The 22,716-nt window shown below is 39.0% G+C and overlaps 1 protein-coding gene across 2 annotated transcripts in view; it reads left to right on the forward strand.

Annotated features, from left to right (window-relative positions):
• The window catches only part of LOC144959679 (uncharacterized), a 35,707-nt gene extending 20,231 nt beyond the window's left edge, over positions 1 to 15,476 (forward strand). For both annotated transcript variants that reach the window (XM_078892357.1, XM_078892358.1), the window contains exon 10: positions 570 to 15,476. In XM_078892357.1, coding sequence (XP_078748483.1) covers positions 570 to 9,143 — 8,574 coding nt within the window. In that variant the 3' untranslated portion in view covers positions 9,144 to 15,476. The remainder of the gene's footprint in view (positions 1 to 569) is intronic.
• Positions 15,477 to 22,716: the final 7,240 nt, after the last annotated feature.

Genomic DNA, 22,716 nt, shown 5'->3' on the forward strand with positions numbered 1-22,716 from the left:
CTATCGGAATTTTCATCTGTTCCTTGTTTGAACCAATTCCTCTTTGTTTTACTTTTTATTGTGTGCTTTCAATTGTAAATCTATAACCTTTTTGACTACTATCCCATTTTCACCCTTTTTTGCTGGCGCTGAAATGACCTAAATGTGTTGCAAGCCTTAAATTAAAAAAAAAAAATAGAGCTTTTATATAGCGCATCCCCGTAATCGTGATCAAAGCCCTTTACAAAGGGTCCCTTGCGAAGCGGAAATCTGCAATTTCTCCCTCCCATCTCCATCTCCCTCCCTTTTCCTCCAAAACCAACAAAATTTGAAAAATCAATATATTGGAAGCGAGAGGCTAATATGTGGTGCAGTTTCCCATTCTTCAGAAGTCAGCTAGAATTTCACTGATGATTTATCATCAATGCAGTAAAAATGGGGTTTATAGGCAATGATTCAAAACTTTCCTCCTTTTTCACTTTTTGTCACCATCCGTTCATATTTCTTTCTTTCTTTATTTATTTATGTCAACAAGGGATGGTTATTTCTCACTGTCATTTTTTACTCCAAAACTTAAAATTTGGTTTCAGGCACTTCCCTCCCTGGCACCGGCCCTAGCTGTCGGCCCTACCCCATCCTCTACCATCAGCAATAATCCGAAGGCCACGTCAAACTCCAGAGGGGCTTCATCATCATCGAAATCCAACAACCGACGAAATAAATCTCCATCTGTGGCAAGAGCGTCACCAGTGGTGGCAGCAGAAGTGGCTCCCCAGATAATGCTGCAGCATCAACAACCCAATGCTTCGAGCAGTAGCGGCAGTAATGCAAACGCCGTAATACCCATGATTTCTCCGTTGAAACCCTCCACGGCCGACAGTAAATCTTCATCTTCAACTGCAAAAAGAGGAAGTTCCAATCGTCAGGATGAAAATAACACCAAGCGCAAAAACTCTTTGTCGTCCAATTCCAGTTGTTCCTCTGCAACCGATCTCCTTGCCCAGGCCACAGCCACGGCAGGGATTTTGATGGATTCGAATGACGTCAATCAGCAGACGACTCCCAATTCTGGTGGGAACAATAACAACACCGTTAATGTGGCTAACAACGGCATGAATAGCCTCAACCTGGATACTTCAGGAAACCTGATGAATATCTCAGGATCATCGACCGAGCTTCAGATCAATCTTAAGTCTTCCCCTAGGGACGACGAAGAAGACAACATTCAACTGATTATCGACGAGAACTGCGTCAGTGCTGGTGTCGGAGGTCACAATTCTTCCACTTCCCCGGCTCATGCAGGCTTCAGTCCTAACAACATGAATCTCACTCCGCCAGGCCTGGCGATTAAATTCTCACCTTCGTCATCTTCCAACTCCTCTTTACTCTCCAAGACGGCCGAGAAGCACGGCCTCATCTCCCCGACGCAACCACTCCGTATGCAAATGCCTGGGATTGAATTGATCACCCCAGTGGTGTCCCCAAATGTAACGCCAAACAGCACCTCGTCCACCAACGGTTCTGTCGTGGCGGCCACAGACCTCCAAAAGGAGCAGCAGCAGCTCCTGGTCAATGCCATATCGTCCCTGTCAAACAACGCCAATAAGAATATCAGCAACCTTCAGCTGTTGAGTCCACCCATGTCAACCTCAGCTCCGTTCTATTCGTCCTCATCCTCATCATTATTGTTGTCATCTTCTTCAACATTATCATCATTAGCCCCATCTCCATCCGTGTCATCAGTTCTGCCCTCCCAAGGTTTCCACCCTTCACCTGTGCAAATTATCGGAGGTTCACTGCCATCGGAGAATATCTTCTCTCAGCTAGCCGATGCCAATAATGCCAAGTCTACCAAAACCAATCAGGTGGGGAAGACTTCAAAATTGTCCTCATCTTCCACGTCTTCTTCTATCTCCTTAGATTCAACTAATAAATCTTCATCTATCTTGTCCTCCTCTACAAATAAAGAAAGCTTGGGTTTGTTGAATCCTACCTCCAACCTGCCGTACATGTCCATCGCTGCTGTGTCAGCAGGCTCCCATTTGGCTGTCTCGGGCCCCACAGCAGGGCCTGGGCCCTTCAGTAAAGATCAATGGAGTCGTATTCCTATATCGTCATTGCCATCCTCGTCGCCGTCCGTGTCTCACGTCATACCCGCAATGTCAGCAGTTGGGAATGACAAGGCACTGCCCAAGTCGAAGAGCAGGAGTCGAAAAGGGAATAATAACAATAATATTAATAATGTCGGCAATAACCAAGGGGGAAGCAAAAATAATATGATTAATAATACAACTACTACTAATGCAAATTCTAATGTCATTTTGCCTTCAATGCCATCCATTTCTGATTTTGTTGGAGGGACAGGAGACAGTAATAGTATCTGTGGTGCCATCGTCACTCCAAATTCCACTATGATTGCTGGCAATGCTGCCATAGTCACCGGCTCGGATCTCGAGCTGCAGAAGAAAAAAGCAGCCCCGAAAAAGAGAAAAACAAGGGCGGAGTTAAAATTGGAGAAGGAAGAGATGGAAAGAGCGAAGAAAGCTGCCGCTGAGGAGGAAGAGGAGGCGAAATTGAAAAGGTCAACAATGAAGGAGAAGGTCGGTGGTGGGGGAGGAGATGGTGGTGGCAATAACGGGTTACAAAAACGGCCGTCTCCAGATGTGATGTCTAAGGCGGAGGAAGACAGTTTGTTGGCCGTGCTGGAGGCCAGTGACAACGAGGCCGTGAAGGAACAAATTCTCAACTCTGTCAGCGAAAGTAAACTTCTCAACACGGACGGCAATTTGATTAGTCTGATGGATGTGGTCGACAACATGGAGTCCCTGGCCTCCACTGTGGACAGCCATGACGGTGCTGCTCTTGTTACATCTAATGTTGATGCTGTCCTACCTGCTGTGGATACTGCTGATCAACTACAGCAACAACAAAAGCAACAACAAATACAACAAAAGCAACAACAACAAATACAGCAACAACAAAAGCAACAACTACAGCAACAACAAAAGCAACAACTACAACAACAACAACAAAAGCAACAACAAAAGCAACAACAACAACAACAGCTAAGAACTCAAAACAAAGCAACTCGTAAAAGCCCAGCTGTGATGAATAATAACAACAACACTACTAATAACAACGATACCAATATCGTTCATCCCGTTGGTGCTGTTGTTAATGTAAATAGTACAATTTTGCCTGAATCTCAAACCAAACCCGAGTCCTCCATCTCCATGGCCACACACGCTGTCACGTGTTCCACCTCTTCTATCACCACTGCTGCTTCTGCTGTCATCAGTGAAATGACTTGTAAATTTTCTCCTCTTACTGCTGAGTCCATGATGACGACGACAACATCAACGATGACAACGAGAACGGCGACACAACAACCCCTGTCTCAGGCTGTAACCGGCACAGCAGCGGCTTCCTTGGCATCGGGACGAGAACAGCGTTCGATGAGAAAGAGGAAAGAACCTGCCTCAGCACCAAACAACAATAATTCTAAGAAAAATGACAGCTCTGTCAGCAGTAACAAACGTGCTAGAAAATCTGGAAATTCTACCGCCCAAAAACAGCCACATCAGATTCCAGAAGATTCCACTCAAAATGTTGAGAATGTTCCAGATCTGTCATTATTCGGTCTCAATGAGATAGCCACTCCAGATAACTCTGTCATTACAGCTGCTGCCAGCAATGAGAATAACCTGCCCTCCTCTGCTCCATCTTCTGATATTTATGATTTTGTCGACGAGGACGATGCATTTTTACAACCTCCTCCAACACCTTCTAGGTCTCCTGCCAAGAAACCGACCACTCGGAAAGGTAGAGGGAAAACTAATAATGCCAATAATAATAACAATAATAATAACAGTAACAGTGATGGAGTCCCTGCATCAATCATTGACTCTAAAGCATTGTCATCTGTGTCAACAACAGCCGTTTCTATCGGAGTAACGACAAGAAGTGGCGATGCTGCTGCCAGGAATAATGTCAATGTCAAATCTGTGGCCCCCAGAGGTGGTGCTGGTGCTGGTGGTAACAGTAAAAACAGTGGTAATACCAATCAACATGGTATGGCTCATCCCCCTGTTGGAATGCAGGTGACACCATCACCACCACCACCATCATCATTATCATCTTCCACAAGGAACCATGATAACATAAACAGTAGTAGCCTGTCCACTCCAGTGACGATTTCAACCACTGTTTCAGCCGTTTCCGCCTTTTCAGCATCCCTTGAAATGATATCTCCACCTCTTCCAGTTCAGCAGTCATCACCATTGTTGTCTACAGCATCGTCGACACTGCCATCATCATCATCATCGTCATCCACATCAACTGCTGTTTTATCATTACCCTCCTCTTTTTCATCGTCGTCAGCTTCAGCCAATCTGACGGCGTCAATGTTAGCTCCATCGACAGTCCCTGCCACATCATCGACTACAATCCCACTGACTGCATCTCAAATCCCCATTTTGTCTGCCGTGTCAGCTTCTGTCAGCAGCAACTTCGATATACCGACCCAACTGCCAATGCCCCCACCACTGCCATCATCGCCATCAGCACCGTCATCGATATCCTCTACCAACCCGATGACCTCATCATCCGTGCTGAGTGATAACACGATGAACACGTCAACAGCATCTACCATTACACCTAATAATCTTGCTAATCAAAACAACAGCAGTAATAATTCAGTGAAAAAGCATCAAAACGTCCCGCCTGAAAACCCAGATAGCCTCGGCCCGACTCTAGAGGAATCCTTTTCAATGGATTTCCCGGTCATGGATTTCCAGAGCTCCCCAAAGCTAGAGTCACACGACGACTCCATCTCAGCCGAGGCAATTGCTGACTTTTTCAATCAGGAAAGCCCGGGTAAGATCAATTTTCACTCCAGTCCTCCCAACCTGGGCAATAACGTGCTATCCCCGTCAGATGTGGACCTGCCCGCCCTGCGTACGCCGGCACCACCGGATACGACCAACAACACAGACTCAGTCATGTTGATGTCCCAGGGTAGAATGGGCGTCATGGACAAAGGGGGAGGTAATTTGGGCACTCCATCATCAGCCGTGTCCTCGGCTGGAATCACGTCATCATCCCCATCATCATCATCACCTCAGACCTCCTCCAACCAACACATGCAACAGCTGCACCCACCATCCAGAATGCACACGCCCACGCCGGAGAGAAAATCCCCCGTGTGTTCCATGATGGACAGCAATAGTTTATCCACCGCTGCTCCTCCAGTTCTCACCATGCCTTCCTCTGGTGCTAACCAAAACAACATGGCCGTCCCACCGCCCCCTCTTCGGTCTTGCCAGTCTACAGGAAGTGGTATAGTGGTCTCCAAGAACACTGCGATGGGCGGGTTTGGAATGAATCACCCTTCACAGACCATCTCAATGGGCGTTATGGATTCGTCTTCTGGTAACGAAGGGCCCATCCCATCTCTGTCTAGTTCTTCTCTGGACTCTTTGCCAGAAATAATTCCTCTAAAACCCATAACATCAGAGATCCAAGCTGAAGCAGAGGCTGCAGCAGCAGCAGAAGCAGCAGCCGTAGCTGCAGCTAACAGCAGTGACTGTAATCAAATGCAACAATGCGGTGGTAATGGTCAGATTGCCCCTATGTCCCACCATGGAGTGGGACCACAGCCACCTTCCAGTACCGGTGGAGACTTGTCTATGGTTATGGGAGCTGCTGGTGGTCACCAGCAACAACAGCAGCAGCAGCATCCACATCAACTCCAGCAACACCCACAACAACCACCTCCCTCCATGCAGCAACAGCAGTCAATGCCAGACGTTCAATCTAAAAACTCTCTTGATCAACAGAGGCAACTACAACAACAACAACAACAGCAACAACAACAACACCATTTTACTCCCCAAAGCAGCCCTCACAACCTACGACCTCCATCGGCGTCGTCAACCACGCCTCTCCCATCCCCCAAACTCCACGCATCCCCTGGCTCTGCCAGCAATCCTGGATCAGTCCATGGAATGTCCATGTCCCCAGCTGCTCAGCAACAACAACAACACAATCAGCACCATCCACAAATTCCATCGCCAATGGATCGCTCCAGCGTTCCCCCTCCACCACTGTCCCACCAACCACCACCACCACAACAACAGCAACAATCTTCACAGATGTACCCGCCTATGCAAGACTCTTCCCCAAGGAATCCTGGATTTGCCTCCCCTACAGGGAACCTGAAAATGAAGCATATGAGTCCCTCAGGAGGTCACGTATCGGATCCACAGCAGGCCCAAGTACAGCCATACAAATCTTATCCCAATGGTCCTAGCCCTTCTCTACAGCAACAACAACAACAGAAAGGTCAGTACTCCGTAGACAACATGATAGACCATCAAGCAGTCAACCAACCATCTGCATCGGGCAATCCCAGAATCCCTAATGAAAACCCCAACAACACCGGAGGCTACAATAACTTGGCCTCAGCCTCTCCCGTATCCATGACAGGAACCGGTTCTGGAACCACTTTCCAAATGCAACAGCAATCATCGCAGCAACAATCGTTACCACCGCCACATCTTCATCAGCAGCCACAGCAGCATCATCACCACCACCACCATCATCCGCCACATTCTTCCTCTTGCAACGCTGCTGGTAATAAATCAAGCAATACCAGTGGAGACGGTACATCTGTGAATTCTACTAATAGCAATAATAACAATAAAAACAGTAACAGTAGCTCTAGTAAAGGAAACAACAACAACAACAATGCCTTGCAAGGAAATAATACCCGCAGTGGCAATGCGGGTGCTAGTGGTTCGATTCCCCCCACCCCACATCTTCACCAACACCAACCTCCTATCATTCCACCACCTCTTCCATCGTCCCATTCTTCTCCCTACGCCAGTCCATTCTTCCACTCGCCTTCAACAACCAACCCAGCCATGCATCACCCATCATCCATGCAGCAACAACAACAACAACAACCACCACCTTCTTCATCCACGTCGTCCGCCTCATCGTCATCATCATCATCCTCTTCTTCCTCTGGCATTGCCTCTTCAGCCCAACACCTCGGCATGCACCCTATCGGCAACATGGAGATTCAGCATCCCTCTCCATCCACGCATCCTCTCCCACCACAGTTACCGGTGGGCAACCAGGCCATTCCCCCAGCCAATCCAGACTTCAATCTTCACGGCGTGTCCAGTCTCATGACGTTCAACAGCCATCCAAAACTCAACATCCCCCCCATCGCTAGATCCCCCTCCTACAACAGCGCCACTGCCTCTGCCACCCAAAACCCGCCACCGTCTCACGGCACCAACACGAATAACACAAGCACTGGCAACGGTGGGAATAATAGAAGTAACCTAAGCAACACCGGCTCTAACAACAACAACAGCAATAATTCATCCTCTGCAGCCTCTAACCCAGGTAAATCTCCCAGTTCGGGAACCTCCTCTACATATCCCAACCCCGCCCCCAAAAACAGTATGGACAATAGTAACAATAGCAGTAACAGTAACAATAGTAATCGGTATCCTGGAAACACCAGTACCAATTCGAATAGTAACAGCAATAACAGCAACAGCAAACACTCGGCAGAATCCATTTACCAACAACAACAGAAACGGCCCAACACTATCCAACACCCCCCGACCCCAGTCTCTCACCCCCACCCTCACTCCCACCCATCTATGGACGCCATGAGTCGACTGGCATCTTCCTCATCAGCCGCTGCTTCTGCCCACCACAACTTTTTTCCCATGGGGTTCCCACCTTCCTCCTCATCCTCCTCGTCTTCCATGCCACTGCGGCATCTCCCAGATGCTAGGGAGGTGCCCTCCAGATCCCCCTACGATTACCCTGTCACCCCCCATCCATCCATGGGATTTGGCCCCCATCCCCACACAGGCTACGGCCCCCCTCCACCACCAACCTCTCATGGCCATTTTGGAACCGCTGGGAGGGACTGTTCCCATTTACAGTTGCAACCACCTCAATCCTCTCAACCCCAACAACAGCAGACCCAACACCAACCACAACCACAACCACAGCAGCAGCAGCAACAGCAGCCTTCACCAAGGAAACAAAACACGCCCAAAAAATCCTCCTCTTCTTCCTCCTCTTCAAATAACAGTAGTTCTGGCAGTGGAAATAGAAATAGCAGCTGCAGCAATAATAGCAATGGAGGAGGAAACAATAGCAGCAATTCCCTGGGGCCTCCAACCCGTCCAGCTCCATCACATCATCACTCCAACAGTCACCACAACTCATCAACCTCATCCTCCTCATCATCATCTTCCAACAACAACAGTTCCTCCACGTCTTCATCATCTTCATCTTCATCTCAAAACAGGAGTAGTGCACAAAAACGGAAAAACACATCAAATTCTTCTTCGTCGTCTTCATCATCTTCTAACAACTCATCGTCATCGTCTTCTCGGAGTAAGAAAAACACTGCCTCTCAGCACACAGGATTTCCAACTGAAATGGAGTCCAGTATGTCTCAGAGCATGTTTGACCCCTCCTTCCCCTATCTCAATTTCCCTACCTTGGCCCAAAGCATGTCCCCCCCAGCAGCCAGACAACATCAGACAGACACACCATTCCTGGGAAGTATGTTCAACACTTCAACTCGCCCCATTTCAAACTCCTCTGCAAAAACGGCCGATATGGCCTCCACCTTCCCCCCTCTGTTTCCAACACGGGCAGCCCAAAATTCCTTCCTGCAGCCGAGTGGCTTCGGTATGAATTCTATGACAGGAAACCACGGCCAAACGGCTACAGGAATTTCCCCTCACTCCATGGCCGCCGTGGGCAGCCACATGAACCCCTTTGGAATATTCGGCAACGACAGCGGCGCAGGAGACAACATCGCAGCTGCTTCCAATAAATTTCTCCACGCGGCCAACCCAATTCTCCCAAGCGGTGCTCACCAAGGAATGGACACACACTCACTACAGCACGGCCATCATCACCAGACCAGCGCCCTCTATCACAACCGGCCCCATTCGGCCCAGCCTCATCACATGATGCCGGCCATGGCATTCTACCCACACGGCTTTGACTCCAGAAGCCACATGGGCCAATTCAACGGATCTGCCATGGGACATCACCACCACCCATTTCCAACGCATGGATTACCTCCCATTAACTTCTCCATGCACGAGTCTCACTAGTACTAGTACCCCCCCCCCCCCCCCCCCCCCCCCCATATGACAATATTGTCTACTCCTTGTTGATTGTATATACATATGTAGATATATAATAGTTACTTTAAAACAGAAAAAGATCCTCTTATGCCTGATGTGAGGACAACAACATTAGCCGTTGCCAGGGATTGAAATGATCATCATCTCCCCCCCCCCCCCCCCCCCCCCCCCCCCAAACAAACGTGTTTAAACCTTCTAATGTAAAGGATTACAAGAATAAGTTCATACATGTCATGGATTATTTGTTATTATGATGTTATAAATTAATGGTACAGAGTTTGAAACAAAAACTTTAAATGATGTACAGAACCTTAAATGACCACTATTATTATAATTATTGTACTTACATTATCTGTTCATTTACCAGTCGGTGAATAGCCAGAGACCGAGCCGACTATTCGTAGCAATAGAATTTGATTGATATTGATATAAATATAATATACAAAATGTGTACCTCTACCTTTTTTAAAAATTTTTATTCTCTTTCTTTATTTTTTTTTTACAAATTAGTATTGTGACTCATTGACTCAAACGGTGTTCAAGTTAAAGGGTGGAATGGCCTAAATACTTGAATTTGAATTTATAGCTATGAAAAATGAAATTTGGGGTCAATTTCTATTTCTATTTGTTATCGTAGAGAATACATGAGTACAATTTCTATTTGTTATGGTAGAGAATACATGAGTACAATTTCTATTTGTTATGGTAGAGAGTACATGAGTACAATTTCTATTTGTTATGGTAGAGAGTACATGAGTACAATTTCTATTTGTTATGGTAGAGAGTACATGAGTACAATTTCTATTTGTTATGGTAGAGCATACATGAGTACAATTTCTATTTGTTATGGTAGAGAATACATGAGTACAATTTCTATTTGTTATGGTAGAGAATACATGAGTACAATTTCTATTTGTTATGGTAGAGAGTACATGAGTACAATTTCTATTTGTTATGGTAGAGATTATATCTGGAAAGTTCAGATACTGGGTGGGGATCCTGACCTCCCATAGCGGGCAGGGAGGTACATACTGTGTCTTCTATCCCGTTATATCTGTTTTCCAACATGCTTTCTGTCTTTGTCTCGGAATGAGATTACTTGGTTTTGTCCTGGCACTGGCTGGAATCCTAGCTGGGAGGGGAACAGTCGAATGCATAGTTATTGTTTTGGGAGATGATATTTTTTTTCTTGTAAATCATCTCTCTGTTATGTATTATTATTTTTATTTTAAATGTATAATGTAAGCATTTGAGTGTGTTGCTCTTTGTTGGATTTTGTGCTTGTGTCTGGATGAGACTTGTAGGTGATCTCAAACTAAGTACATTGGTGGTATGCTCTTGGAAATCTACATCTGATCCCTATTTGTTCCCAGTTCCCCTTTGTCTTCCTTTCTCTTGGATGCTTTAATTGTAATTCTAGAACTTTTAACTATCCCATTTTCTTCCTTTTTACTGGCGCTGATATAACCTGAATGTGTTGTAAGCGCCGTAAAACACTTAAAAACAAAAACAAAACAAAGTTCAGATATTGATTAGGGTTGAAATATACGGGCCGTGAAATAAACTACATATAGATTATTGTATTCCTTGTCTGTGGTGGGTTTGGTGGTGATAAGACCTTAAAGTGTTGATCTAAACAAACAAGCATCATGTTTACATATTGATCTGTTGTTTATGTTGAATGTTTTCCTTGCATCAAGATTGAAATTGAAGATTTTTTTTCTCCGAGTTTTCCACATATACCAGTTTTGCTTCTTCTTTTTTCTTTCCTTTTCTTCTCATCTAGCATTTATCTTTTGGTTAATATTAATATGAACCCACTCAACCCTGACATCGACTATCTCCGTATTTTGTTCTAGCTACTTTGACCCAAACCTGTCTACAATTACTATTACGGAAGATTCGTAGAACTACAAAATTTTGTCTCCAATTTCAGACGTTTACGAGCATCTGTAGTCATTAAAACAATTGGAAAATGAACGTTGTGGCCAGAATACAGAATATCAAGGATTTTAAAGTGTTGTTTAGTCCTTGTGATGGGAAATTGTTGATTTGTAACGTTAACTGTAGCGCGACTACAGACTTTTTCTCCTAAAAATGACGAAGTTTAAAATGTTGGATGTAGACAGGTGTGTTTTGGACCCCATCATTATCAGATAATAATTTTAAGGCTTTTTTATTCAAACTATCTACACAACAATTTTCTTTTAAATTTAAAGTAAATGAGGATTTAAAACTTTTTTTTTTTTTTTTTTCAATGTTGAAAAGTACCAACAATGTCTAAGGAAGACAAGTGGACATTACAGATGTCGAGAGGCCTGGGGTTGAGTGAGTTCATGTCATAAAACCAAACTTGATGAGTTCAAAATATTATAGAATTTTTGTCATCGTCACGTTGAACGAAGTCGCGTAAATTATTCCACATTTTTATTATCGCAACGAAGTTTTATTTCTAAGAATTTTTACGATCTAATACAGATTGAATTTTTTTAAAAACAGAAAGAGAGACATGTCCATACAGATCTGCCTGGTGTAGTGTAAATTAAAAAAAAAAACACATTTTTTCTTCCCATTTTTTTTCAATATTAATTTTTTTGGATTGGCTGGCTCTGTGTTAAATTGTTACTTATTTATTTATGACATAGCGGCAAACTGGCCAGATAAAATCAGGACTCTCCTGATAAAAGGCAATCTGGAGACTAAAAACCAAATGTTTTTAATTTTAAAAATATAAAATTGGACTTGATAGGAAATGAAATGTTGCTTGCATGGCCCAAGATTATGATTACAAAAACAAAATCAAATAAAACCCAGGAAGAAACAAAGTATAGCTGTAAATCCAGGTTACATATTTAATTCAGAAAAGTTAGTGGAGCTGGCACTTATGATGATAATAACAAGAAATGAAGTGAGTAGGAAAGTGCCAGAAGACAATAGAGAATAAAAACTTTGTGGTGGCAATGGGGGCTCGAACCCGCGATCTTACTGGTATGACAACTCCGGGGAGATCGTGACTCTACTGTATGGGCTATCCTCCTATTCACTTCAATTGGATTCAGTAGTCTGATGTCACGCCGCCCTGCAACGGCGGCCATCTTGGTTCTAAACAAAGAAAATCATTACTTTTTATTCTTCAAGCTGGCTAGAACTTTTCATATGTCTTGTGATCAGAATGTGTAAAAGTCAAAACATGATCAAATTTATGTTTTTTTCCCTCTGGATACGCTTTTATGCTCGTCGGAGAAATATTTCATACGGGCGTCCGCCATTCTTCTGATAGTTTAGAGACAGTGTTACTAAGTTACCATGCGTCATTAGGAAGGAAGTGACGCTACGACTATTGAATCCTATTCTTGTTTTGTTATATATATAGTCATATTCCAAACAACACCAGCCGTTTTAGCTCTATAAAAAGTTGGCCGTTACATTCTTGTGGTACTGTATTGTTGCCAACCAGGCAGATCTGGTATGGAATGTTAGTGCACTTTCATTTTTATATTTATTTATTCAGTGACTCTATCATACCCTGTCAAATGCCAATCCAATGTGACCTGTGTTGACCTTTGACATTGAACTCTTCACATTGGTTTGTTTTGATTGGTTGATTGTTGCTGTCATCTGTTGATTTATGTTTGATCAAATTATTTTTAAAAATCCATTTATTAATTACAAGGCAAGGAGGACGATTTTTACGTTCTGTGCTGATTAGATTGAATTTAGAAAGTTTAAAAAAAGAATTGATAACATGATTATTTATTTATTTGATCCCGTTTGTTCCACATACAAGGATTATAATGCATTGGAATATATGTTGTAGTTTTAAACATTTGCGTGTTTGTTTCACATACATACAAGGATGACAATACATTGGAATATATGTTGTAGTTTTAAACATTTGCGTGTTTGTTCCACATACATACAAGGCTGACAATACATTGGAATATATGTTGTAGTTTTAAACATTTGCGTGTTTGTTCCACATACATACAAGGATGACAATACATTGGAATATATGATGTAGTTTTAAACATTTGCGTGTTTGTTCCACATACATACAAGGCTGACAATACATTGGAATATATGTTGTAGTTTTAAACATTTGCGTGTTTGTTCCACATACATACAAGGATGACAATACATTGGAATATATGTATTTTAAACATTTGCGTGTCTCCTTCATAGCGGAATCCTTTTGCTTGTGCCTGGATGGACATTCAGGTACTGTCGACTGGGGAAACTTTGCCTCTTGAATTTTGTACCAGTAAGACATTGTTTAGTTTTATGTGAATTATTTCCTTTGATAAAAATTCAAGTTCTTTAACGGATACAATAACTCCAACAAGTCTGAGATTAGTTAAAATGCTCCAAATTCACACAGGCAAAGTTTTCCATTGAGACAAAGTAACCCCAATTGACAATGATAATCAAAATAGGCACATTTAAAGGTTCTGTGTGAAATCTTTGATCCCCATAGTTTTACTAGTCCCCTTTGTCTTACTTTTTCTTTCCTGCTGCTAACTTCAAATCTGCAACTTTCTCCCCTATCATTATCATCTTTTATTCTTACCGGTGTTGAAATGATCCAAAATTGACGCAAACGCCGTAAAACCTCTAAAAACAAATGCATATATTGAATAGAATGGGATTAGATTGTAACATGATGGAATGGGATTAGATTGTAACATGATAGAATGGGATTAGATTGTAACATGATAGAATGGGATTAGATTATAACATGATAGAATGGGATTAGATTGTAACATGATGATGGAATGGGATTAGATTGTAACATGATTGAATGGGATTAGATTGTAACATGATAGAATGGGATTAGATTGTAACATGATGATGGAATAGGATTAGATTGTAACATGATGGAATGGGATTAGATTGTAACATGATAGAATGGGATTAGATTGTAACATGATGATGGAATGGGATTAGATTGTAACATGATGGAATGGGATTAGATTGTAACATGATAGAATGGGATTAGATTGTAACATGATGGAATGGGATTAGATTGTAACATTTGGGTTTGTGGTTAATCTAGTTCTAACGACTGAAACAACAAAAGGTGCTGGAAGTTCTTATAAACAGTTCATTTATTTTGTTTTATTTTATTTGTTTCACGGTTTATGACAAAACGGACAGTTTAAAGCATTTGAGTTAGCCTGTCAGTCTTATTTTGTGTTGGTTGGTTATGACAAAACGACAGATTTGAGTCATTCTGTGAAGGAAATATTCACGGTGTTAAGTTTGTGTTTTGTTGGAGTTTTTTTTTTTTCTTTTTTTAAATTTCTTTTCTTCCACTTCCAAGTTATTGGATGATTCTGATCCAGTTTTGAGTGATAGCATTGCGTATTATATAGTGATAGCATTGCGTATATTATATAGTGATAGCATTGCATATATTTTATAGTGATAGCATTGCGTATATTATATAGTGATAGCATTGCATATATTTTATAGTGATAGCATTGTGTATATTATATAGTGATAGCATTGTATAGTGATAGTGATAGACCTACCTCTTGGATCACCCTTGCATGGGTATGAACTGATTTCTCTGAAGTCAAAATTGATAAAATTCCGATTGTTTTCGTCCAATTGAAGGGTTTAGTTCAATTCCGTGGCCAAGTCCAGTTGACTCACTCAACCCTAACACCGACTATATCCGTAGTATACCCGGTGTTACTTTTACCCCATGCCTATTTATTACTTTTTATATGAGACAAATTATAGGCATAGTATCAAAGCTAATGGGTTTTTAAAAATTTTTTATTTGTTAATGATAGTTGATTAAAACTATCTATGCACATGCTCATTTTAAATTTTAAAAATTTCCAATTTTGAAAAGTAGCACAAATCTCTAGGATTGGGTGAGTTAAGGGCCCATATGAAGACAACACAGGATTTCCTTTGATCTGTCGGGTTTTTCCTGTGCCTCCACAACACATGATCAAAACGTGTGTATCTTTTACGATGTGTGGAAGAAATGTCAGTTTGACGACGTTCAACCCTGTCGTCAATAACTCCTAGAATTGGCCAAATCTGGACTTGAACACACGGTACAGAACAAGTCACTTCAGTGTGTGATATTTGAACTCCACACCGTTATAAAGGGAAAGATGGTGGAACAGTTATTAATTTTATATGGAATGAATACGTGTCTAAAATAAACTCGACTCTTTTTAAGTGTTTTCAATGGACATTTGGTATAAGTAGTGAGGGTAAGAGTCAGATCGGACGTCTTGTTTATACAGATTTTCTGATTCGAAATGGGATTCCAACTAAAAATAGAAATAGACAGATTTCATTAATGAGCAGCCTGTGGTCGGTTGATTACCCAAGGCTAGATTCCTAGGATGAATGAGGGATTTTTCACGTTGTTTCACATCAGTACATGCAAGTAATAGAAATAATAATCAGATATAAATCCTGTTAGTTTGGCTTTTTTAAATAGATATTTGTGAATGTCATAATAGCGATTACTGTGTATTCTGTTGTCCGACCATTTTCCTTGGTGCTGTTAACTGGATATATTCTTTTTTTAATCATCGCTGACATGACCTACACATGTCACCAGTACCGTAAAACTTCTAAAAAACAGACAAACAGTTTGTGGCTCTGGAAATGGTAATAGAGTTTACCTCTTTGTTTTGTTCATAATCATTTTAAATTTGTAAAAAGGGCTGGACTTTTTGGTTTTTAAGATTTAGTAAAAATAAAAAACCAACAAAAATCACGCCTTTTCAATTTTTTTCTTTTAAAAACATTTAATAATTTTTGCAGTAGGGAAAAAGTTAAAAAGATACATTTAAAAAAAGATATTGTTGCTCGCAAGAGAGGTCTGCCAATCTTAAATTAAATAATTTAATAATATAACTTTAAATTTTCTATTTTATTGAAATAATGAGGTGAAATTACTGGTACAGATATTATGCCATTGCTATTTCCATCAATTAAAAAACAACACGTGTTCGTTATTATTCATAAGTGTGTTCTGGTGTAATCATTGATGCAAATGTAAAGGCTTGACAATGGACTAAAGACACAATGAATAAACTGGACTGGAAGCTTCTGTTTTATTGACGATGATGAATGACGACAATAACGATACGATGTGTTATGGGTTGGGTTTCCTGCCTTTGTGACCAGAACACAATGAATGAGACACTACACACACAGATGGGGGGGGGATGAGTGGATGGATGGTGTTGTTAATGCAATGTGACATCCCCTCATCTCTCTTATTCGTCTTTTGTGATTTATTCATTGTATTGTGTTGACAAAGGGGAAATCCGAAACATCCACATCATCCGTCTTTATAAATTGGATTCACGCATCTATTCCAATCTATCATTGTTATTTATCTCACGTATTTATTCCTAAATTGTCTTTTTGCCGTCATCCAATAAACATTGACTTTTTAAAAACTTTTACTGGTTTCAAATCGCGATTGTTTACCTAATGCTGAAAGTTGAAGCTTGTATCTATTACCACACACACACACACAGACACACACACACACACACACACACACACACACAGACACACACATTGTTTATTTCAGTAGAAAGTAGCCGTGCTGTTTTTAGACTTTGACTATTGATATAATTTAATGATGATTGTGAATAGAATGGTTGTTTTGAGAGTTGTTGTCCCTGACTTTATTGGACAAGCATTCAGTTGGTTTTCTGAGTAATGACTTTGTATTTACATGATATTTTGTAACATATATTTTGTATTCCTATACAGATGATAACTCTATGATGAAATGTCATGCTTTTTGGGGTTTTTAACCAAAAATTGTATATATAATATTACTGTAATTAAATTGTATGTTATTATTATTTTTATTGTTAATATTATTATTATTTTTATTTTTATTATTATTATTAGAATTTGTCATTAGAATTTGTTATTATTATTATTATTTTATTATTATTATTATTATTATTATTATTATTATTATTATTATTATTATTATTATTATTATTATTATTATTATTATTATTATTATTATTATCATTATTATTATTGTTAATATTATTATTATTATTAATATTATTATTATTATTTTATTGTCATATGTTTCAAATGTCTTTTTTCTGACATTGATGTATAAAATTGTATTTTGTATTTGATTGCAAGCTTGGCTCTGTGACTGGCCTTCGTACACACTGACTGGCCTACGCCTTCGTACACACTGACTGTCAGTTCAAACCATTTTGTATTACAAACACAATGACTTTCTTCTTCAATTTTATCCTTCATTATAATTATACTTTATTTTTAACTCTATCTATTGATGTTTGGGGGTTATTTGCCTAATGTCCGGATGGGACTTAAACTTTAAGACTTTGTTTGTCTACGTCACGTAAATTTTGCTGCTCGAAGCTTGAAGAAATCAATAACAATGTGAAATGGAATGTAAGCTTCAATTTAATTCTCCATGGAAACGGATAAAATGGACTAAATTAATAACACTTCAAAATCCTTTACATTTTGTAGTCTGGAATTGACTTTCATTTTCAATACGTTTTAGTTTTAGTGACTAGGAGAGGAGATGGAAATGCCCAGGAAGTTATGAAATTGGAGACAAAATGTCATCCTCCCACAGTGGGCAGGGAGGTCACGCTGTGTTGTCTTCTGTCTCCCCATGTCTGTTTTCTGGGTTCTGAGTAGCTTTCTGTCCTTGTCTTGGAATGGGCATGGGGTTACTTGGTTTTTGTCTGAGGTAGATCTGAATTATGTCTATGAAGTAATCACTGTTTATATTGTTTTTGTTATTGGCTGATGTGGGGTTTTGATCCCGAAATGCTCAGTGTTAAGTATTTGTTTCTTTTATTTTCTTTCTTTCTTTCTTTTTTTTTTTTTTTTGGGGGGGGGGGGGGGGGATATGTTATATTTATTTTGACACATTTTGTTGATAATGGGGATTCATACTGGAAACGGTCGCTTGTCCATCTACCGTTCGTGTTGTTGTGCTATAACATATTTTGACTCGCATCCACCATTTTGGACTGTATAATGTTATCCTCCTATTGTATATTAATTGTATATTGTATATATTTTATTATTATTATTATTATTATTATTATTTTATTACAATTACCCATACCACCCTGTCATTTACATGTTTCAGGTCATCTGGAGGTGTGTGTGTGTGTGTGGTTGGGGGAGGTTGGGGGGGGGGGGGGGGGCTTGGGGGTGAATTAAAGTCCTGCAAATTTACAATTCGGGTTGTCAAAAGGTAAATAAAATACACACCACTGAAATCTTGTTCCTGTACCTAAATGGATAGCTTGGCAACAACTCTCAAACCTGGGACTTTATTAGAGTGCCTTACGAGGTCCCAGGTTTGAGAGTTTTTTTTTTTTTACTACCAAAATGAGGGTCATTTAAATGGATGGATATTTAAAGGACGAGTTTTCTGGCCAAACTTTAAAATACGCGTCTTTCTGGAGTTTGGCAGTGAAATGGTTAAAGTAACACGGCTGTGAAAGCAGCCATGACAGTCAAAGGAATTCAATCTCTGGTTCAAATCCTTATGTATTATTTATTGATATTCGTCCATTTCCATCTGATTTTTTTCCTTTTCTTTATTTTTTTTTTGCGATTGACAAGGGAAATAACTTTGGTTCTAACAGTTAGGGCCCTTGGTTTGGGATCGCCATTGCTGAGTTGGTAAAGCATTCTCTTCTCACGCAAAGGGCTCCAAGATCACGGCTATGTGGTCTTGTGGTATAACACACGCTTTCAGATCGGAAGGTCCTGGGTTCGAGTCTCGCTCTGCGCATAGTTGAGTCCTTGGAAGAGGCTCTTTACTCACATTCTCTCACCATACTCAGGTGTAAAATGAGTACCTGGTCGTTAACAGCGTTGTCTCTTTCTGAAAAAAATTGTAATATCGCCTAACAGGCATCATGTCTCATTCTACATGTCACGTGTTGCTTTTGGTCAGGGTCCCGTTGTAAAGCACTTTGAGCACGTTTAGTGGATATTGCGCTATATAAAAGCTCACATTAAAAAAAAAAAGATTAATCCCAAGTGGAATTGAGGTGTGACAAATCGTCATTCGGTCAGTTAATTCACCCCACCCTTCACCCTTGGTTTTCTCCTGGCCCTGTCCAGAGTCCTCGACTTTTAGGGAAGCAGTCAAATTCAGATGTATATGCATAGTCGTTTTGGGAGATGATATTAGTATTAGTTTTTCATTGTAGATCATCTCTCTGTTGTAGTTTGTGTTTTGAATATATTTTATAAACATCTCAATGTATTCCTCTTAGTGGGATCCTGTGCTGGTGTCTAGATGAGACTTTTAGATGATCTCAAACAAAATACATTGGAATCTACTTAGGTTATCTCTTCGAACCACTGGCTGGGGTTCCTGACCTCCCATAGTGGCTGGGTGGGGTTCCAGACCTCCCATAGTGGCTGGGGTTCCTGACCTCCCATAGTGACTGGGTGGGGTTCCTGACCTCCCATAGTGGCTGGGTGGGGTTCCTGACCTCCCATAGTGGCTGGGTGGGGTTCCTGACCTCCCATAGTGACTGGGTGGGGTTCCTGACCTCCCATAGTGGCTGGGTGGGGTTCCTGACCTCCCATAGTGGCTGGGTGGGGTTCCTGACCTCCCATAGTGGGCAGAGAGGTACTTACTGTGCTTCTATCCCCCTATATCTGTTTTCCAACATGCTTTCTGTCTTTGTCTTGGAATGAGATTACTTGGTTTTGACCAGGTCCTGGGAGGGAAACAGTCAAATGTATAGTTAAAAGTTTTGGGAGATGATATTGTAAATCTTCTCTCAGTTATGTACTGTATTTATGTTTTATTTACATATTATATATGATTTGTAAATATTTGAGTGTATTCCTATTTGTGGAGACCTTTGCTTGTGTCTGGATGAGACTTTTAGGCGATCTCGAACTAAGTACTTTGATAGTGTGCTCTTGGAATCTACATCTGTTTCCTATTTGAACCACTTCCACTTTGTCTTACCTTTTTCTTTGGTGCTTTAATTGTAATTCTAGAACTTTTTACTATCCCATTTTCTTCCTTTTTACTGGTGCTGATATGACCTTAATGTGTTGCAAGCGCCGTAAAACACTTAAAAAACAAACAAACATCTTCGAACCATTCCCCTTTGTCTTCCCTTTTCTAATGTGTTTTAAATTGTCAATCTAGAAATACTTTTTTGGGTTTTGACTTTCCCACTTGTTCCTTTTTGACTGGCTTTGAAATGACCTAAACGTGACTCAAGCGCCGTGTCCATCCATATAATATCCGTTCTCGACTATATTTACATGACCACTTTCCGGTTATGTCACGTGACATGACACCCACAGCCTATTCCTGTCAATGCCATTCATTTTGGGAATGACGAAAAAAGAAAAAATCTTCATTAATTTTATCGAATTTTTTTTCTTTTCTTCTCCTTTTTTTCTTTCTTGCTTTTAAAAACAAACAAACAAACAGATGAATAAATGTTAGATTTGAGGTAGAATTTGTTCTGCTCAACGATTGGATGTGACCTTGGTGACCCTGGCTTTTCATTTCTCTCACGACCTGGGCATCTCGTCATATTCATATTCATATTCAGCCCTCTTTACCTTTTACTTCATCGTCATCGTCATCATCGTTGTGGTCGTCGTCGTCGTCATCATCATCACCATAATCATCATTTTGATAATTGGTAATAATGACACTAATGATGATGATGATGATGATGATAATCATAATAATCATGATCATAATTATTATTATAACTATTATTATTATTATTATTATTATTATTATTATTATTATTATTATTATTATTATTATTATTATTATTATTATTATTATTATTATTATTATTATTATTATCCTGGGTGGGGTTCCCTACCTCCACAGTGGGCAGGGAGGTACATACCGTGTCTTCTATCCCCTTATATCTGTTTTCCAACATGCTTTCTGTCTTTGTCTTGGTATGAGATTGCTTGGTTTTGTCCCGACCCTTGGCTGGGAGGGAAACAGTCAAATGCATAGTTATTGTTATGGGAGATGATATTTTTTTCCTTGTAAATCATCTCTCTGTTATGTATTATTATATTTGTTATTTTTAATGTATAATGAAATGTAAGCATTTGAGTGTTTTCCTCTTTGTTGGATCTAGTGCTTGTGTCTGGTGAGACTTAGAGGTGATCTCAGACTAAGTACACTGGTGGTATGCTCTTGGAATCTACATCTGATCCCTATTTGTTCCCAATTCCCCTTTGTCTTACTTTCTCTTGGGTGCTTTAATTGTAATTCTAGAACTTTCTACTATCCCATTTTCTTCCTTTTTACTGGCGCTGATATAACCTAATGTGTTGCAAGCGCCGTAAAACCCTTAAAAACAAAACAAACAATATTATTATTATTATTATTATTATTATTATTATTATTATTATTATTATTATTATTATTATTATTATTATTATTATTATTTATTATTATTATTATTATTATTATTATTATTATTAATTTTTTTATTTTTTGAATTATTACTTCCATTATTATCATCCTTGCATATTATATATATATCATCATCATAATTACAGTTACAGTATCCTTGTATTAATAATAATATTTTGATTAACAATCTATGGTAGATATAATGTCATTATCAATTGTATTATGTTTTGTTTTTAGCTTTTTCTGGATTGTTTGTTCTTTCTTATTCATTTCTGTCTTTTAGATTTTCTGTTCTGTTGGTTTTTTTATTATTATTCAACTCTGGTGAATCAGCTCTCTTCTGTAATAATAATTCTTAAAAGTGGAGTTAAACCTTATTAGATTCGTTTAATAATAATAATAATATATATTTAATATAGTAATGATAATATAATAATAATAATATAATAATAATAATAATAATATATAATAATATAATAATATAATAATAATAATAATAATAATAATAATAATATAATAATAATAATAATAATAATAATAATAATAATATAATAATAATAATATATAATAATAATAATAATAATAATATAATAATAATAATAAATAATAATAAATAATAATAAATAATAATAATAATAATAATAATAATAATAATAATAATAATAATAATAATAATATAATAATAATATAATAATAATAATAATAATTAAATAGATAATAATATTAATAATAATAATAATAATAATAATAATAATAATAATAATAATAATAATAATAATAATAATAATATAATAATAATATTAATAGTAATAATAATAATAATAATAATAATAATAATAATAATAAAATTAATAATGATGATGATGATGATGATGATGATGATGATGATGATGATGATGATAATAATAATAATAATAGTAATAATAATAATAATAATAATAATAATAATAATAATAATAATAATAATAATAATAATAATAATAATAATAATAATAATAATAATAATAAATGGCATTTTCAAAATTATATAATGCTCAATGCGTTCCTGACCTCCCATAGTGGGCAGGGGGATACATACTGTGTCTTCTATCCCCTCAT

The sequence above is a fragment of the Berghia stephanieae genome, chromosome 14 (genome assembly GCF_034508935.2).
Source record: "Berghia stephanieae isolate SIO BIC M18660-M18661 chromosome 14, UCSD_Bste_1.3, whole genome shotgun sequence".
Classification (NCBI taxonomy): Eukaryota; Metazoa; Mollusca; class Gastropoda; order Nudibranchia; family Aeolidiidae; genus Berghia; species Berghia stephanieae.